Genomic DNA, 19612 nt, shown 5'->3' on the forward strand with positions numbered 1-19612 from the left:
CAGAATTGCGCACAATTCTGTGAGTCACTTATAACTGCTTTGCTTCTAGATTTGAAGCTTTCGTGACTGCAAGGAATCATATTCTTAGGTTTTTTCGGTAAAGTCACGTAGGTAAAACATCAAAATTAATGAAAATAAAATAAAATAAAAACAAAAATCACGACGTTTCGGAGGCAACACAAGTCTCCGTCATCAGGTGGGACCGTCACAGCCGAATTAGCTGCATCAAGTGAGGCAATGATTCAAGAAGTAATCCCTTATAAGCAAGTTGAAGGGGGGGAGGAGAGGGGGGGGGGGAGCTCATCAGAATGTGGTAGCCAATGAATGGAACGTATCGGGAGGGAGGGGGGCGGGGCTCAAAGACAGCACGGAGTGCTAAGTACAACGCATCGGGAGGGGGAGGGAGCGGGGCCAAAACAATGGACGACGGCTTGGACGCGGTTGCTGCTGCACACGCCAACACAATGGGCAGAGAGGGGGAGGGGAGGTCTGATACACATGATAGACAAAAGAACGAAAATGCCCATGTTTATACCAATGCTGGCTGAACAATGAAGAGAGCACTGCCAAAAAATAACTGGGGATGTTAACACTCGGTAAAGTAAAGTAAAATAGTGCCTGTCAGATAAGATGGTCCAAAAAAGTGTAATTAAGTCTTTTTTGCGTGGTTGATAACATCTTTCCAATGATTACTAAGTTTGTACCCATCATCACGGTTGAAATTATGTATGTGTTTGTATATTTGTATGGCTTCGTGTACAAACCTTTGATGGTAGCCGGGAGGTTTGCAGAGAACCTTGGTCTCGGAAAAGACAATTTCATGAGAGCCCACCGAGTTGTAGCAATGATCGGCAACGGCAGAAGAATCAGTTCTGCCGTGTTTAAGATCTGACTTGTGCTCGCGGACACGATCAGAAACATGACGTTTCGTTTCTCCAATGTAGCAATCACCACAAATGCAACTCAATTTGTAGACTCCAGGATACTGTAAGTCAGGAACGACATCCTTCACAGATGGAATCAGATCACGGATTTTATGCACTGTACTGAATCGGACTTGGATCTTATGTTTGTTTAGAATTTTGGAGATCTTTTTGGTCACGCCTGCTATGTATGGTAACGTGATGGTTTTGGTCGGAGTTTCAAGTGGCTGTTTCTGTGTGGTGGGAGAGACAGCTTGGCGGATAGTACGGTCAGAGTATCCGTTCATCCTGAGGGCCCGATGTACATGTCTTAATTCACCGGTCAGGTGGTGTTTGTCAGAAATGCCATGGGCTCTGTGGTATAGCGTTTTGATGAGAGAATTCTTTTGAGATGGGTGGTGGTGGGAATCCGGTTTCAAGTAGGAATCTGTGTGGGTGGCTTTCCTGTAGACAGAATGTCCCAAGGATCCGTCAGGCCTCCTCTCAAACAGAATATCCAAGAATGGTAGTGTACCGTCTTTCTCCACTTCCATGGTGAATCTGATGGATGGGTGTCTAGAATTGATGTGGTCCAAGAAGTGGTTCAATGCTGGGAGGCCATGTGGCCAGATGACGAAAGTGTCATCCACATACCTCTTCCACAGGGAAGGACGCAGGGTAGATGTCTGGATGGCGTCTGATTCAAACTTTTCCATGAACATGTTGGCTATAACTGGTGACAAAGGGGAGCCCATAGGGGTACCCTCATTCTGTTTGTAGAAGGTGCCATTCCAGGTAAAATAGGTGTTGGTGAGGCAATGCCTAACCAGTGCAGGTGCATCAGAATTCAATCCATGTTGGACTAAGTCCTCAATTATTGTTAGGGTGTCCGGTACTGGGACTTTGGTAAACAAAGATACTACATCAAAGCTGACGAGGATGTCATCAGGAGATAGTACCATGTCCTTAACCATAGAGACTAATTGGGTTAAGGACATGGTACTATCTCCTGATGACATCCTCGTCAGCTTTGATGTAGTATCTTTGTTTACCAAAGTCCCAGTACCGGACACCCTAACAATAATTGAGGACTTAGTCCAACATGGATTGAATTCTGATGCACCTGCACTGGTTAGGCATTGCCTCACCAACACCTATTTTACCTGGAATGGCACCTTCTACAAACAGAATGAGGGTACCCCTATGGGCTCCCCTTTGTCACCAGTTATAGCCAACATGTTCATGGAAAAGTTTGAATCAGACGCCATCCAGACATCTACCCTGCGTCCTTCCCTGTGGAAGAGGTATGTGGATGACACTTTCGTCATCTGGCCACATGGCCTCCCAGCATTGAACCACTTCTTGGACCACATCAATTCTAGACACCCATCCATCAGATTCACCATGGAAGTGGAGAAAGACGGTAAACTACCATTCTTGGATATTCTGTTTGAGAGGAGGCCTGACGGTTTCTTGGGACATTCTGTCTACAGGAAAGCCACCCACACAGATTCCTACTTGAAACCGGATTCCCACCACCACCCATCTCAAAAGAATTCTCTCATCAAAACGCTATACCACAGAGCCCATGGCATTTCTGACAAACACCACCTGACCGGTGAATTAAGACATGTACATCGGGCCCTCAGGATGAACGGATACTCTGACCGTACTATCCGCCAAGCTGTCTCTCCCACCACACAGAAACAGCCACTTGAAACTCCGACCAAAACCATCACGTTACCATACATAGCAGGCGTGACCAAAAAGATCTCCAAAATTCTAAACAAACATAAGATCCAAGTCCGATTCAGTACAGTGCATAAAATCCGTGATCTGATTCCATCTGTGAAGGATGTCGTTCCTGACTTACAGTATCCTGGAGTCTACAAATTGAGTTGCATTTGTGGTGATTGCTACATTGGAGAAACGAAACGTCATGTTTCTGATCGTGTCCGCGAGCACAAGTCAGATCTTAAACACGGCAGAACTGATTCTTCTGCCGTTGCCGATCATTGCTACAACTCGGTGGGCTCTCATGATATTGTCTTTTCCGAGACCAAGGTTCTCTGCAAACCTCCCGGCTACCATCAAAGGTTTGTACACGAAGCCATACAAATATACAAACACAGACATAATTTCAACCGTGATGATGGGTACAAACTTAGTAATCATTGGAAAGATGTTATCAACCACGCAAAAAAGACTTAATTACACTTTTTTGGACCATCTTATCTGACAGGCACTATTTTACTTTACTTTACCGAGTGTTAACATCCCCAGTTATTTTTTGGCAGTGCTCTCTTCATTGTTCAGCCAGCATTGGTATAAACATGGGCATTTTCGTTCTTTTGTCTATCATGTGTATCAGACCTCCCCTCCCCCTCTCTGCCCATTGTGTTGGCGTGTGCAGCAGCAACCGCGTCCAAGCCGTCGTCCATTGTTTTGGCCCCGCTCCCTCCCCCTCCCGATGCGTTGTACTTAGCACTCCGTGCTGTCTTTGAGCCCCGCCCCCCTCCCTCCCGATACGTTCCATTCATTGGCTACCACATTCTGATGAGCTCCCCCCCCCCCTCTCCTCCCCCCCCCCCTTCAACTTGCTTATAAGGGATTACTTCTTGAATCATTGGCTCACTTGATGCAGCTAATTCGGCTGTGACGGTCCCACCTGATGACGGAGACTTGTGTTGCCTCCGAAACGTCGTGATTTTTGTTTTTATTTTATTTTATTTTCATTAATTTTGATGTTTTACCTACGTGACTTTACCGAAAAAACCTAAGAACTGCTTTGCTGTTACTTATTGCCAATTACAGACTCAGACTATTGTCCTATCATCTCATAGAGTCCCTGACACATAATAATATGCTACACAGTGGCAGTGGGGGTCGCAAAATGCCGATGTATTACTAATAAACCCCAATGATCCGATCTAAATTAGGGATTTCGACTTAGCGTTACTTCTGGGGAGACAAAGGTGGTCGGGCGTGGTGCTGGCCACCCACCCCCCGTATACTGTGCCAGCCTTCATAGGTGCTCGCTAACAGCACTTGCCCCAACAGCTTGTTAAGGCTACACGGGGGAGCTTTCGTCTTTTTTTTGCCAATCATTCGCGACTGGGCTGGCATCCCGCTTTAATCATGGACGGCTGCCTTGAATCAACCCAGCATCTCAGCAGTGCCAAAACCTGATGCTCTGAACCCTGAGCTATCCGACTGCCTCTGCATTTTTCTTTGGTGTAACTTTTAATTGTACTCGCGCGGGAGAGTATACTTCGTCATTGCCGTCATTGCTGTGTATCAGCCGCCGTGAAAGGTCGACGGTGATGTGCTCTGTTTTCCTGTCATCCCCGCAGCTTCCGAACCAGCGTGCGAATGTGCGGGTGAGTGACGTGGACATCCGCTCGCATTACCTTGGCAGCTTGGTGGCATTCATCCAAAGCGCGAGCACTCTTAGAGTTAACACCTCCACGCCACCGTATTTGTTGAAAGCGTTAAAAGTAGATTACAGTCACTCTACTAAGCTACTTCATATATTTTTTTATGAGCTCCGAGTGAGAACTTAAACAATGACAACCAAGTAAATGTTGATGACACCCAATGGCAGGGTTGATCACTTTAATAGTCGTGTACAAAGCAGAGGCTGGAAAGTGCCTAACCCCTCTCATCACCATGAACAATGCCTTCCTTCAAAAACTATAAACAGTTTATACATTAGGCTCGCAGTTTAGACAATGGTCCCCATTCAAAGCTGCGACGGGGCCATTGCATGATACTTTAAGCTACGACTGTAAATGTATATTTTTCAGTTAAAATAAAGCCTTAACAACAGTGTCAAATCTTCTTGGTTCTTTCGGTAAAGTCACGTAGAAGGTAAATAATAAAATAATAAAAATATAACATAATAAAATACAATTCTCACGACGTTTCGGCCACAACGCAAGCAGCCGTCCTCAGGTGAAGAACAGGTCTGTCGGAAAGACAGCGTCAAATTTGGACTTAAAACTTTCGTGACTGCAGGAATTCATATTCTATGGTTCTTTCGGTAAAGTAACGTAGAAAAAAAAGTGACTAAAAATATCATACTCTTTGTTTTTTTCGGTAAAGTCACGTAGGTATAAAATAAAATAAATCACGACCTTTCGGGCGCAACACAAGCGTCCATCATCAGGTGGGAAACCATAGAATAACAATCTGTCACACTGTGATTTGTCCCATGTAATTAGTGCCTCGAATAGAATACAATTCGGACACGGTTTACTTGTGACCCATTTAATACAAAACCCCTGCAGTGTTATGCAGGCAGGTGTCGGTTCAAGTGTTGGTGTCGGGGTACAATAGCATGGTCGCTTTCCAACACTCAGGCTGTGTAGTCAAGGGCGATGTTTTCAGTGCCTCCTGCGATCACACGTTCACTGAGACACGTCCCACCAACTCTCCTTCTTATCCGCCAGACTACTCACGGCGTGGTGCTGCTGTAGCAATCATCTCATAGGGTAATCACACTCCAATGTGTTTATATACATCTGTGTCAATATACGTAAATGTGCTTCATTGTGAATGCTGGTTTACTTTTTTATTAAAATAATTGGATGGGAATTTTTTTTTGTCAAAATTAGTGTCTGGAAGTGCAGCAGTGACACACAGTGGTGAGTTCACTGCACTAAGAGCCCAGCCACCTGAGTTCGAATCTCAGGCATGGCTAATGCCCGTTCTGGGTACCCCCTCCCTCTTTCACCAACCCGCACTTACCAGAGTGGTGAAGTATGGTCAAACAACTCCCCTTAGACCCACTCAGCATGGGAAGGCCTTAATCTAGTGGAAGACTGACACATTGCAAAAAATATTATTTGAGTATTTCATGATTTGGCAGAGACAATATTTACTCTTTATCCCCAAATGCTTTGCCATTTGGTTCTTGAAGGGCTGAAAGAATATCGCACGCCAGCACAAAAACGCGCGCAAGATGCACCGTCTCGATGTCTCCCTCCCTCCTTCCCTCGCTCAGGGAACACAACGGCGATCATTCTGGGGCTGCTTCTGGCCGTGACGGTGCTGACTTTCTTCATCTACTTCTACCGCCAGCAAAAGAGGTGTGGCTCGTCACAGTGTTGATACTCCGACTGATGCTCCTGCTGTTGTGGAGTGACTCATGCAGCCAGCTATGGCTGCAGAGTTTGGTAGTACATGTTGTTGACGTCGTTTATTGTGAAAATTCGGTGATTTTAGAAAAAAATGTTTGGTTTAGCCATGTTTGTTTATTGTAGTACAGAGTTAGACTGATGGCCTTAATCTAAGTTGTCTTGTGGTTGTTGTTGTTTGACCTGCATCCCACTGGGATTTTTGCACACAGTGTTGGTGTACGGTGCTTTTTCTGCAATATTTTGCGGTCTTTTCTTGGATTTTCTGTTTGCACATAGTCACTTTAAGATGTTTTCTTGTTCATGTTTTTGTTTTTTGTTTGTTGCGGTTGCACCCGCTTGACAATAAACCACTCGGCCGCATTGGACGAGAAGGCTGCTGTTGGGGGTGGGGTGGGTGGGAAGAAAATGCAGCCGCTTCAGGCTGACGGCTAAAGATTGCCTTGAAATGTATCCGGCACGTAGCACCTGCTCGGACCTTGCGGCGGTGTCACATGGCACGGCGACAATGAGGGCCTTGTTCCGGAGGTCATGTCCGTCCATGGGAAAACGTGCTCAGCCTTTGTTGCGAGAGGCTTTCGGCGGCCCAAGTGTTGTCTTTCAATTGAGGGGAAATTTTGCCTGCAATAAAGCAGCACCCAATGCTTCGTGCTGAACTCGGGTTCAAAGTGAAAGGAGCACGTGCATAAATCCTTTTTGCACAAGCACGGTTTTGTCTCATTCGATCCGTTTACATCATTGTCTCTGTCTGCAATCAAGTCGTTGAGGTGGTGCTCATCCCCATCGGCAAACCTGAGCCAGTGCTGGGAATTCCACATCCCGATGGTGGGCGTCAGTCTGCCCACAATGCAACTCGTGTTTGATGTTGCACAACATGGAAGTCGTTGAATTGACCACGGAGATATAATAGGTTGAGTCAAACCCCCAACTGGGATTGGAACTCACACATTTTTTTTTTATTTTGAGTCCAGCACAATAACCTCAGGGAATGCTGCCATAGTTTCATGGTTAGCACGCTGGACTTACAATCCGGAGGTCACCGGTTAAATCTCCCAACGCAGCAATTAAAACAATGGGGCAAGTTTCTCTACTCCCTCCCGCTTCAAAAGGATAAATGGGAAAACTGATGTTCGTCAATCGGCAAGTTACGTGTGATGGGGTGAAGTGTGGCTATTCCTACCTCTTCCGAGACATCTATCCAGCATGGAAGAGGGGCTTCCTTTAGTGGAGGCCCTTCCTCTAGCAGTGGAGTGAGCAGGGTTCGTACAGGGCTGCATATTTAACTTTGACTCTCTCCCCAGTGCCAGCTGGCCAGCTACGATGTAGTGAATGTAAAATAGCGGCGACGACGACGATGATGATGGTATTCTTGACTGTAAATATATATATTGTGTGACTTTGTATTCCTGTAAACTGAGGGTTGAGTGTCTCCGGTGTGTTTGGCAGGAAACAGAAGGCAGCCACGGAAAACGCAGCCATGTACACACCGGCTACGACCAAGGAAACCATCTGAACTTGCCAGAAGTCCCCTCCAATCGTCAGAAACACAGCTCTAGATCTCCTCATTAGTGCGTTGTGGAGTATCTGCTGCCCTCTTTAATGCAGTAGGAAATGGTTGAGTGTCTCTACTGAATTAATGGCGCGATGTGGTCGTATTTTTATGTCTTCGCAGCCTTGATGTTATCGTTGTGACGCGATCGACCGAGTGACAACGTTTACGAAGCCCAATTAGACAAGTTGCCACTAAGGTTTCCCATTCACACTCACGGATTTGCCATTTCCTAAGCACAAGAGTTGTCTAATTGCAATAACTGTCGTGCAACTGTGTTCACACTTTTATGAGAAAAAAAATCATGGCGCCGTATGCACCAAACCAAGGCCAAAACTACTTCATTTTTCACGGCCCATTCTATGATTTATTTTGTTTTACCAGAACAGACTATTCCAATAATTGCAGATTACTTATATCCTTGAAATAATTCAGCCTTATGATAAACACATATCATTAACAATGGATTCTACACACTGAATATTATACAAATCTACATCATGGGACCTCCTTTGCCAGTACCAAAATATGACAATAGGTTTTGAGACGAGGCTAAAAAGAAAGCTGTCTCTGGTATGGACCAATCAGTTTCAAGGACAATGCATATATTATCAGAGTATGTTTTTTGTTTGCATTTTGACCACAAGTATTGTGGTTAATGCAGACATGATTCCTTGTAAAAGGTTTCAGTTTGGTGTTTTAACAACTTAACACCTGTTTTGTTGCCAGAAAAAAGGGGAAAAACCTATTCTCGTGTATACAAATGTTAAAAACAATTTGGTTTACATCATTCAACTCTTGTGAGTAACTTTATTGACGTGAATTTGAGCAGCGTCAGCTTCACTACACCGTGCTCTCCGTTACCAACCGTCGTCATCCCCAGCCATAGGACAACTAAAGTTGATTTCCCACAAAAATGGTACTTATTTCTCACGGAAATGATGTTGGGCGAAGCTGACCTCTGGCTGAGATTTGAACTCGCAGCTTTCTGACTGTTCAAGTAAATTTTGTCGATCCAGCTCTCAAACTTAGAGACTCGGTTGGTCGCATTTTCACGAGTGACCTGGGTCGCCAAAACGACAAAGGCAAAAAAATAAAATCTAAATATTTACATCAGGACAAAGACAGCCGACTGTGATTCGGGTTTTCTATCCCAGCTCCATTCAGCCAATATAATTTCAAATAACGCCCCATATGTATTGTCGTTGCTGATGCCTTGAAATAAACACATGGCTACCAAATGCCAATGCCAATTTTTACACCTTCGCATATACTGTAGAGCATTGATTATTTTTTCTATTGGGATATTGTTTTTAATAGCATAGTCATTGATACGTGCATAAATTTAAATTCTAAATTGCAATGTACGGTGGTGAACGTTAATTGTGATGTCGATGCTGGAATTATATTTGCCATGAGAAGTGCAGTGTGTCTGTATTCCCTTTCTTACCATGCACCATTCACTCTGTGATCCGTAACTTGTCTCGTTTAAGTTTCACTTGTTTTGCACGCTCCTTCCCACTGGCAGCCATCGGCGGAAATTCAACATCGATGGTCCCAAGATACAAAGTCGATGCATGTCTATAGCGTTTCAGATTGCCCAGTTCCTCGAGTCCTGCTGTCATCATTGAATGCCTTGCAAACGAGATGCACGGACTCAGTAGTCTGTCACCTGGTGATAAAGATCATCCGTATAACCAGGTGAATTCCATCTAACATGTGACGGGTCTCTTTTTTGCCAAAGGAGACTTAAAACCTTCCAATTTTTTTTCAGAGCACCACATTTAAATATTTGCTCCCTGAGGTAATCTGCCTCCTCTCTCAATCTGCCACCTCTGTCGCGAGAAGGGCAAAGGGTCAAAAACCTGAGCCTCCTTTGTGTTTTCTGTTACAATGCGGCGCTAATGAGAAGGCATGTGACGATTCATCAATTCATAGATCCATCTAAATTACAGTGTCATCCTCACTTCGTTACATTTAGGCTACCGAAAATGAAGGAGTATCAGTAAGCGCACTGTGCTACGAAACGTAGCGAGCCGAAGTTTGCTTCCTGCTCGTGGCCAACACCAGTGACGATTATCTGAACCGGTCCGGCGCCTCCCCGAGGTCAACTCAGCCGCACATGAGTACATGGTGGGATGTGTACATGTCGCAGTTAGGGAGACAAAGGCGGCCGGGTGTGGTGCTGGCCACCCACCCCTCATGTGCCGTGCCGGCCTTCATAGGTGCTCGCTAACATCACTTTCCCCGACAGTTCGTTAAAGCTATCCGGGGGGTCTTTATCTGTTGGGGGTGGCGGGTGGAAGTGATACGGGTGACATAACGACAGTCGCAGCGACGTGGCAGATGGTGACGGCTCAGGGAAGATCTTCATACAGCGGTGGACTTACCATGGCTGATTCTGATGAGCGGCGAGGGTGTGAGGTGTATTAGCCCGAGGCCAGCCGAAGGGGCCGACATTTGTGACGATGTGTGACGAGGGGGGTGGGGGGGGGTGAGAAACGTGACGTCACATCAAAACGCGCAACTTTAGATAAATATAGAATTGTTATAACAACACTGCTACAACATCAGAGTGCAGCGCCACATTAAATACGCACTACAATGACAATAGTTTAAAGCGATTTGAAGCATGTTTTAATTTCAAAATGGAAATATGGTTTTGGGGGGGAGGGGCAGAGCTTTGTGACGTCATATTTGAGGGAGGGGGGGGGTCTGACTTTTTGTGACGCCGTGTGACGAGGGGGGGGGGGTCAAAAATCGTCTAAAATCGCGTGACGTCATTTATGGACGGCCCCTAAATACGTTTGAGATTCATAGAGTGCAGTGCAAGGGTGAGTTATGACCCGTAGAGAGAAAATAAAACCCCGCTGCTGGTTTACCGCCTTGGTGAAGGTCTGCCGGCAGGTGGAGGCACACCACGCAGTGAAAACAAACAGAGACTGAAAGTAATCCACGCAAATCGATGTTCATTATTTAGCCGGCAGCCAGCTTACTCGGGAGCCCGCGCTCAATAATCGGCGAGCGAGGCACGAAATCGTGCCCATGTGGTCTCAGTGCTTAATCGCAGCCGGGTTCAATCGCCCTCAATGAATGGGTCATAATTACTTGCAACAAAGCAGGGTGCCGTGATAAACAAGCTGTACAACAACCTTCCATCGTTAATTTTTTTTAAAACGACGTTGTTTTATGGAGGTAAACTGTCACGCATTTTGAAATGGTACATTTCTGTGCTGTTAAATATGCAGTCGCAAATGACCAAATCACAGGTAACACACGTGTGTTTAAATTTCGATTTAAAGCTTTCGTGACTGCAGGGATTCATCTTCTTGGTTCTTTCGGTAAAGTCACGTAGAAGGGAAGTAATAAAATAATAAAAATAAAACATAATAAAATAATTATCACGACGTTTCGGCCACAACGCAAGCAGCCGTCCTCAGGTGGAGAACAGGTCCGTCAAGTAGACAGAGGGCAGTGCAGCCTGATGTGGCCGATACGTCGTGAGAATTATTCTATTATGTTTTATTTTTATTATTTTATTACTTCCCTTCTACGTGACTTTAACGAAAGAACCAAGAAGATGAACACACGTGTGTGTTGTCCTGTTACACAGGGAACACGTGTGTTGTGCTGTTACACAGGTAAAACACGTGTGTTACGTGTTACACAGGTAAAACACACGTGTGTGTGTGTGTTGTAGGCTGCTGCTGCTGCTGGACTACGTTGTCAGCAGAAGGCAGTGCAGCCTGATGACGGCCGCTTGTGTTGCGATCGAAACGTCGTGATTTAATTTATTTTATACCTACCTGACTTTACCGAAAGAATCAAAGAGTATGGATCCCTGCAGTCACGAAAACTTCAAATCTCGATATCCATGGTCCTTTAGCGCCACCCTATGACTCTGTATGGGAACTTCCGTTTAAGGATGAAGTTCAATGTTTGTTTTTTCTCGAGTCACCTGCAATCTCATCGTCATCATCATTTGTGGGCTTGACGTAACAATATCGGATCACTATGAGATCTCTTTTACCAGTGGCAAAATATAATGGTAGGTTTTTACCCTTTTAACTGGTACAAAACTGACACCTTTATTCAAGGCATCATGTTTGCAATGACCACAACACAAGTAGTCAATAAAGCAAACAAAAAGAAGCAACTCTGATAAGGATAATAATATGCACTGTCCTTGAAGTTGATTGGCCCACACCCGAGACGGCTTTCTTTAGAGCCTAGTCCCCATTGGTGTAGGGCCAGATGACACCAGAAGGCGTACAACTCAAAAACAGTGCAATATCAGAGTATTGAGAGTTCGGGGTAAACTACTTGTGTTGTGGTCATTGCAAACATGATGCCTTGAATAAAGGTGTCAGTTTTGTACCAGTTAAAAGGGTAAAAACCTACCATTATATTTTGCCACTGGTAAAAGAGATCTCATAGTGTAAATGTTTACCCCGAACTCTCAATACTCTGATATTGCACTGTTTTTGAGTTGTACGCCTTCTGGTGTCATCTGGCCCTACACCAATGGGGACTAGGCTCTAAAGAAAGCCGTCTCGGGTGTGGGCCAATCAACTTCAAGGACAGTGCATATTATTATCCTTATCAGAGTTGCTTCTTTTTGTTTTCTTTATTGACTACTTGTGTTGTGGTCATTGCAAACATGATGCCTTGAATAAAGGTGTCAGTTTTGTACCAGTTAAAAGGGTAAAAACCTACCATAATATCGGATCACTACTGTTATTCTTGAAAATCCATATATTCTCTAGTGCAACATGCATATTTTGTTTTTCAATGTGAAGTTAAGTTTTTAATCTTTTATGGGTTAAAGTTGTAAAGGTTTCCTACAAATGTTTAAATATAATTCTAAACAAAGCATCAATATGTTCATAACGTTTTGTATTGCATTAGATCGCGTCAATGTGTCGTAAACCCACCTCCACCCAACACAGACAATGAATAAGGTTCGTCACGTGAACAAAATGCGTGCCCAATTAGTGACTACTTCAGCACACCGGTGTGTTGGAAAGTAAACCCACAACATTTACAATTTGAGCACGACATTTCGCTGATGATTACAACCAGCTTCATCAGGCAATCGCCTTAAGTAGTAAATCATTGGCACGTTCTGTTCACGTGACAAACTGTACTAATTGGCTGTGTCCGGTAGAGGTGGGTTTACGACACATTTACACGATCTAACCCAACAAACTTTATTAACAATATTGTTCACGAAAAGACTTGTGGTAAATCATCAATGTCGCCACATTATCATTCATTATTGTTCCAGGCAAGTTCCCATACAGAAAAGAGATACAAATCACAGCAATTACAATGCAACGAGAAGCACCACGTGATGTGCCTCTGATAAGCACGGTTGGTTACGTGCGGAGTGGAATAAATTCAAGTCAGTCCTCGACTTACACGAGCACTCGTACTTATGAACCAGCTTCCATGAAACATTAAAAAAAACATTGACTTAGAAAGATTCCAAGAACACAGGATGAGATGTTACTATCCTTTGTGCAAGCACTTCCAAGAGTTCAAAAGCACTTCCAAGAGTTCATGACACTTGAAAACTGAACGGCGTAACTATTGTGTACTTTTTTTTAATCGTCACACATTCCATAACACTGACCATATGGGCATTTAAATGCAGTGCATTGTTGTGTTCCTACTTACGAACGGGCCCCATGAACGAATTACGTTCGTAAGTCGTCGAGGACTGTCCGACATACGCGCAACACAAAAAAAACCCACGTATACCACATTGCGCTTTGTTCTCAAATTTATTGAAAATCACAGGTTGCTTTTAGAATTCAAAGGGTCATTGGTATAGCAACGCCACGTGTACAGCTGTAACCTTCCAACGTAAATCCACGGCTGCAGGTATGGCACGACTCGAGATGGTGACACATGGAGGTGGCTCATTTGTAATCCACAGCACGACGACGACCGTACTTGCCCCCCATTGGCTATGGACCAGGACCGGCAGAGCCAATCATCGTGACGAGTTGTGATCCGTCAACGACCCGGATATATCCTCACATTACACTTGTATTGTGAATTTTAGCCTAAAGGCTTTCTCTGCAGCTTCATGATTTTTAACACGGAGGCTTTCACGACCAATATTATTCATTATAAAGGTTTTTTTTTAAAGTTTAGATCGCGTAAGTATGTGTCAAAACCCTCCACCACCCGACACAGCCAATAAGTAAGGGATTTGTCACGTAAACAAAACGCCAAATAGTTATTACTTCAGCCAACCGGTGTGTTGGAGAATATCCACAACATTTACAATTTGAGTAGTACGACGTTTCGCTGGTAATTACATCCAGCATCATCGGGCGATTTGCCAGAATGGTGAAGCCATCCACCTGCTTCTGGTCTTAAATCGAACAGGATGACGTTATCACCTGAACCCATTAATTATTTTTCTCGAAGTGAAGCGGCTACCATCAAATATGTTAAAGTATACATTAGCTAAATATTAATAAAAGCTACACCATAATTTATCCAGTCTCTTAAACACATTCGTACATTGACTTAACTTACTGTTTCCTATATACAGTAAATTTGCTACAAAAAACTTATTTTTTTCGAAAATTGCCCTTCATTGACAAACACGATTGGAAACACTGTACAAAAGTAATAGAATTCAACTTAAAACTTAAAAAAATTACCAACGCAATGCAAGACACAATTCATTTTTAAACAGTAAGCGATGCGTTTTGGCATTGGGTATTTTTCAAAATGACGGTGTTGGTGCAACAACATAACAAAAGAAAGCGCTGCACATACAAATAAGATAAATTCACACCCATACTCTCTGCAAAAGAAATATCACACCAATTAATTCCGAAATGGGAGTCAATATGACAGTTTTTGTTCAAGTGAAGACCAAGGCTACTCACGGATTTGTCTGTATGAAAACTCATACATCGACTATTACCAGTATACACCACAGTACACATAAGGATGATTGATACATGCTTGGGCTCTCAAGTAACCCAGTCAATGTACAGCAGCCTGATTTAGCCACTGGCTTAAAAACCAGCCACAAATGTAGCCAATTTCAATTGTGGAGCAGTTTAAAAAACCACGATAGCAATTAAGTGCGTAAATGCACCCCGCCCCCCTCCCCTTCTCACACACAGCTGACACTTTGATTGTCACGTGATATGGGTCACGATTCGATTAACCTCTCAACCTGCATGAAGCAGTGTGGTGAAGTATGGTAACAACAAATCAACACGACCAACAAAGCATGGGGAGGTCTTCATGCAGAAGTGGATTGAAAAAATGGGGTGGTGGATTTGATTTAAGAATCGATAATTTTTTACATTGTGGTGAATGTAAGCAAGCCACAAGCAGCTGCAGGAATCAAGTGAACTCATTACATAGAACATTACGCATAGAAAAACAAATTGCTGCACACGCGATCGGATGCCTGATTCGTAAGCACAATAATCTATCTTCTTGGTTCTTTCGGTAAAGTCACGTAGAAGGGAAGTAATAAAATAATAAAAATAAAACATAATAAAATCATTTTATTATTATTTGTTACTTCCCTTCTACGTGACTTTACCGAAAGAACCAAGAAGATGAATCCCTGCAGTCACGAAAGCTTTAAATCGAAACACAATAATCTATTTTAATTGATTCATTGTTACATCCCTTGTAACTATGGATTGTTTTGTTATTTATACAAGAGCATGGCTACACAAAGCACTACTCATCTTTTTACCCTGTGTTTTGTTATGCAACACAGCTTTTCCCTTTAACCTATAGCCACAGTGGGCTGGCATAACCTAAAAAGGTTTATTTAATAGGACACGTGCCCTTATCTGACAAATCTTTTTTTTACACATTTTCTTTCCCAGCTGATGGGGTTTTTCATCAGCTAAAGCAGATGTTACCTTGTAGAGATTACTGTATTAATATCTGTACAGTACCATCATGACAATATAGGGGGAAATAGTTTCAGGAAACTATCGAGAGGAATAAAAAAAACAAGGAACATGGAAAATACAGTCCGTACGTTGCATTATATTATAATTATCAGCATCCCACAGATCGCCAGCATGATTCATGTAATGATGGGCCGCGATTGGTTTACATGCGGTATACCAGCCTGCATTTATGCAGTGTCAACATACAGTTAATCTGTATGGTTATTCATAATTGGCATTTAGTATGCTCATAAATCCTGCATAAGCCAACTAAACAAAGACCCATGCCAGACAGTAGCAGACGTCCAGTGCTTGGACCAATAGGAATTAATGCTAATGACGCATTTTGACAATGTAAAAATCAAAATATTTAACTTGGTCGTCTGGCTTGTGCTGCAACATAAAACCACCGTGCACATCATATAGAGGCCGACCGAGACAGAATTTCTGGTTTCAGCCGAAAACAAAACCAGACCGAAAGTAAAACATTTACTTTCAGCCTAAACCGAAAGTATGCCGAAAGAGGCCATTTGCCACCTTTCGGCGCCGAAACCGAATTTCGGCCGGCCTCTAACATCATACTATATTAGAACAAAAAAGTTTTGCTGGCTGGCTGTGATGAAATCACGCGCATCCCACGGCGTTGAGTGGGGCTGGTGCGTGATGACGTCACGCCCCCACGACCCCTCCCCCCAATCCCCCACCCACCTCCCACCTACCTCCCACCCGTGTTGCCTGCGCCAATGCGCGGGCAGTGCTCGTTTGTAAAAAAAAATCTGTCCGCTATCATGCTGCACGCTGTTCATAGCAGAGGTGGGACAAAGTCATTGTTATGCAAGTCCAAGTCGAGTCGCAAGTCATCAAATTCATGACTCGAGTCTGACTCGAGTCCAAGTCACATGACTCGAGTCCACATCTCATAGGTGGGACAAAGTCATTGTTATGCAAGTCCAAGTCGAGTCGCAAGTCATCAAATTCATGACTCGAGTCTGACTCGAGTCCAAGTCACATGACTCGAGTCCACATCTCATAGGTGGGACAAAGTCATTGTTATGCAAGTCCAAGTCGAGTCGCAAGTCATCAAATTCATGACTCGAGTCTGACTCGAGTCCAAGTCACATGACTCGAGTCCACATCTCATAGGTGGGACAAAGTCATTGTTATGCAAGTCCAAGTCGAGTCGCAAGTCATCAAATTCATGACTCGAGTCTGACTCGAGTCCAAGTCACATGACTCGAGTCCACATCTCATAGGTGGGACAAAGTCATTGTTATGCAAGTCCAAGTCGAGTCGCAAGTCATCAAATTCATGACTCGAGTCTGACTCGAGTCCAAGTCACATGACTCGAGTCCACACCTCTGGTTCATAGTGCAAATTATGTTCAATGGCAACACACCAAAATCTTACACGTGTGCCCTTTGCCCCGTATCATAAAACAGCAGTGATGTTCTGTGCAGACATGTTCCTTTAACTGAACACTTAATTTTATAACTTCCAAGTTCCATAATTGTAGCTGCCATAGTACAAATATTGGATATACAGTACACAAAGGGTCACAATGCAACGTTTAACGTATGCCACCGCACCTTCTCTGGAATTTGTGTAGTCTAAATGTGTGATTTTTTTTTTACTATTTGAAATATTTCTAATGCTGTCAATGGGAGAAAACATACATCCGTTCCAAACCACCAACATCATTTTCTTACATATGACATTAGATTTCAAAAAGGACATTACTTAAAATACTACAAATTGTCTTAGTATTGTGAGGCTTCTTGTAAGCAGGGCATCTGTTGCATGTGTAATTACGGTGTTTGCACTCACATATTCACTTTAAGATGTTTTTTTGTTAATGTTTTTTGTTTGTTGCGGTTGCACCCGATTCAAGAGTCGAATGGCTCACAGGGCTATACCTAATAAATCAACTTGAACTTGACTTGATGTGTCAATTGCGATCCAACATTTTGGATACTCGCAGGAGAAACCTCGATATCAGATCGTTGATAAAGTGAGAGGGTGTTCTCTCTTGGCAGCTTCTTCATTACTTTATTTTATTACAAGGTCGGCAAAGTGGCAACTCTACGGTGATGCACAAATCTGTCGGTTTAAAGCGGTGTGATTAAACAATAACTGCACTTCACACCTTTTGACATACTGTCCCAACGTGAATCAAAACATGCAAGCAGCAGCCCGGCAGCATTACTTTGACTTTTTTTTGCAGCTGATCAACATGAAAGCACAAAACAAGATTAAATAGTTCGTTTTTGCGCAGTTATAAACAATGATTTCTCATGATCACCATTGTAGCGATCTTAAATATTTTTTCTCCCAGTTATGTCAAACAAATATCTACTCAGAAAAAAACACATCTTAAAGGCAACATCTTGGCAAACTTTTTTTTCATAGTCTGATTTCTAATGCTCACCTGTATTTAAGTAAATTAGTATCTATGAAATCAGTAAGTGCAAAGTGACGTTCACCTGCACAAAACACGCACCTTCTGATGCAAATGTCACACATGCTGCTGCCGAGACCAAAAATAAACACCCGAGTGCTACGCGGTTGGAAATGTCGTCACTGTGCTCTTGATCACTCCCAACGCGTGACAAACCATCAGCCCTTCCACGACGAAACGTCAAGTGATATTCGGCATGCCAGCATTGGACCATCAGCACAAGACGTGGACAAAGTGTGTCGGCACGCACAACCATTGTATTAACAGTGACAGTATTATCGTGTTGGCAGGAACTATTTTTGCTACATGTTTGCCAAGTCATGAATTGTACAGACACATTTCGATTTAAAGCTTTCGTGACTGCAGGGATTCATCTTCTTGGTTATTTCGGTAAAGTCACGTAGAATGGAAATAATAAAAATAAAACATAATAAAATAATTCTCACATTTCGGCCACAACGCAAGCAGCCGTCCTCAGGTGGAGAACAGGTCTGACGAAAAGAGAAGACAGACCTGTTCTCCACCTGAGGACGGCTGCTTGCGTTGTGGCCGAAACGTCGTGAGAATTATAGTTTTATTTTTATTATATTATTATTTCAATTCTACGTGACTTTACCGAAAGAACCAAGAAGATGTACAGACACACTTTAGACGTATGCATCCATAACTATGTTTTTTTTGCGTGAGTTTTTTATAGCGAGTAATCAACTGCATATCTGATTTCTCTGGAAGCGCTTCTATTTTTGGTGTTCCAGAGTGGAGACATGTTTATGTGTGACAGTACTCTGCGTGTGGTAAGACAAATAATTAATGCTTTAATACCAAGTGTTACTCATTAAAGCAACATGCAGCATGTTTCCGTCATAGCCCAAATCTTTTTAGTTAACGATCTTCTATCTGGCACCACACGGTGCACCTATTCGTCGACGCATGCACGTGTGAAAGTTGTGGCGTATGACTGCCTCCTTCCTTCATCATCATAAAGGTTTTTGGGTTTGATCGCGTTATATAAATGCGTCGCAACCCTCCACCACTCGACACGGCAAATCAGTAAAAAATGTATCACGTTAACAAAACGCCAATTAGTTACTTCTTCAGCCCACCGGTGTGTTTCAAGAGTGAATCCACAACATTTAGAATTTGAGTACGACGTTTCGCTGGTAATTACATCCAGCATCTTTGGGCGATTTGTCCAAAGATTCTGAACAAATTGCAGAACACGTGTGTATCAAGCCAAGTGAAGATGTTTGTTTGGTGATGTCGCACACCTATCCATCCAAATGTACATCACTGCAATAACGAGATGACTTTAAAAAATAAACAAAATAATGTTAATTTAATTTTAAATCCTCTGCGTTGTGTTCAAATATATGGAGATATATTATCCTCGAAAGCGAGTGCAAGTCTGTGCATATGAATTAGCTCATTATTGAAAGTTTCCCACTCGTCAAAGACACAAAAAAAATAATAAACACTTTAGACAATCAGTGGGGTATTATACAAGTAAAATCAGACAAACATTATTACCTCGCATGCCAAACATTATTAAAAATGTATTGTCACGGACGTTATAGCTCGATTTTGCTTTAACTTTTTCATGTTTTTGTTAAACTAATTCT

At 43.1% G+C, this 19612-nt stretch overlaps 1 protein-coding gene across 3 annotated transcripts in view; it reads left to right on the top strand.

Moving 5' to 3' along the window:
- LOC144739050 (carbonic anhydrase 12-like) overlaps positions 1 to 9010 on the top strand; it is a 42060-nt gene extending 33050 nt beyond the window's left edge. For 2 of the 3 annotated variants that reach the window (XM_078622053.1, XM_078622058.1), the window contains 3 exons: positions 4256 to 4282; positions 5908 to 5992; positions 7487 to 9010. In XM_078622053.1, the coding sequence (XP_078478179.1) occupies positions 4256 to 4282; positions 5908 to 5992; positions 7487 to 7609 (235 nt within the window). In that variant the 3' untranslated portion in view covers positions 7610 to 9010. Of the gene's footprint in view, positions 1 to 4255; positions 4283 to 5907; positions 5993 to 7486 lie in introns of those variants that run through there. The other variant, XM_078622067.1, reaches the window with a different exon arrangement.
- The last annotated feature ends 10602 nt before the right edge of the window (positions 9011 to 19612 follow it).

The sequence above is a fragment of the Lampetra planeri genome, chromosome 3 (genome assembly GCF_965212315.1).
Source record: "Lampetra planeri chromosome 3, kcLamPlan1.2.h2, whole genome shotgun sequence".
Taxonomy (NCBI): Eukaryota; Metazoa; Chordata; class Hyperoartia; order Petromyzontiformes; family Petromyzontidae; genus Lampetra; species Lampetra planeri.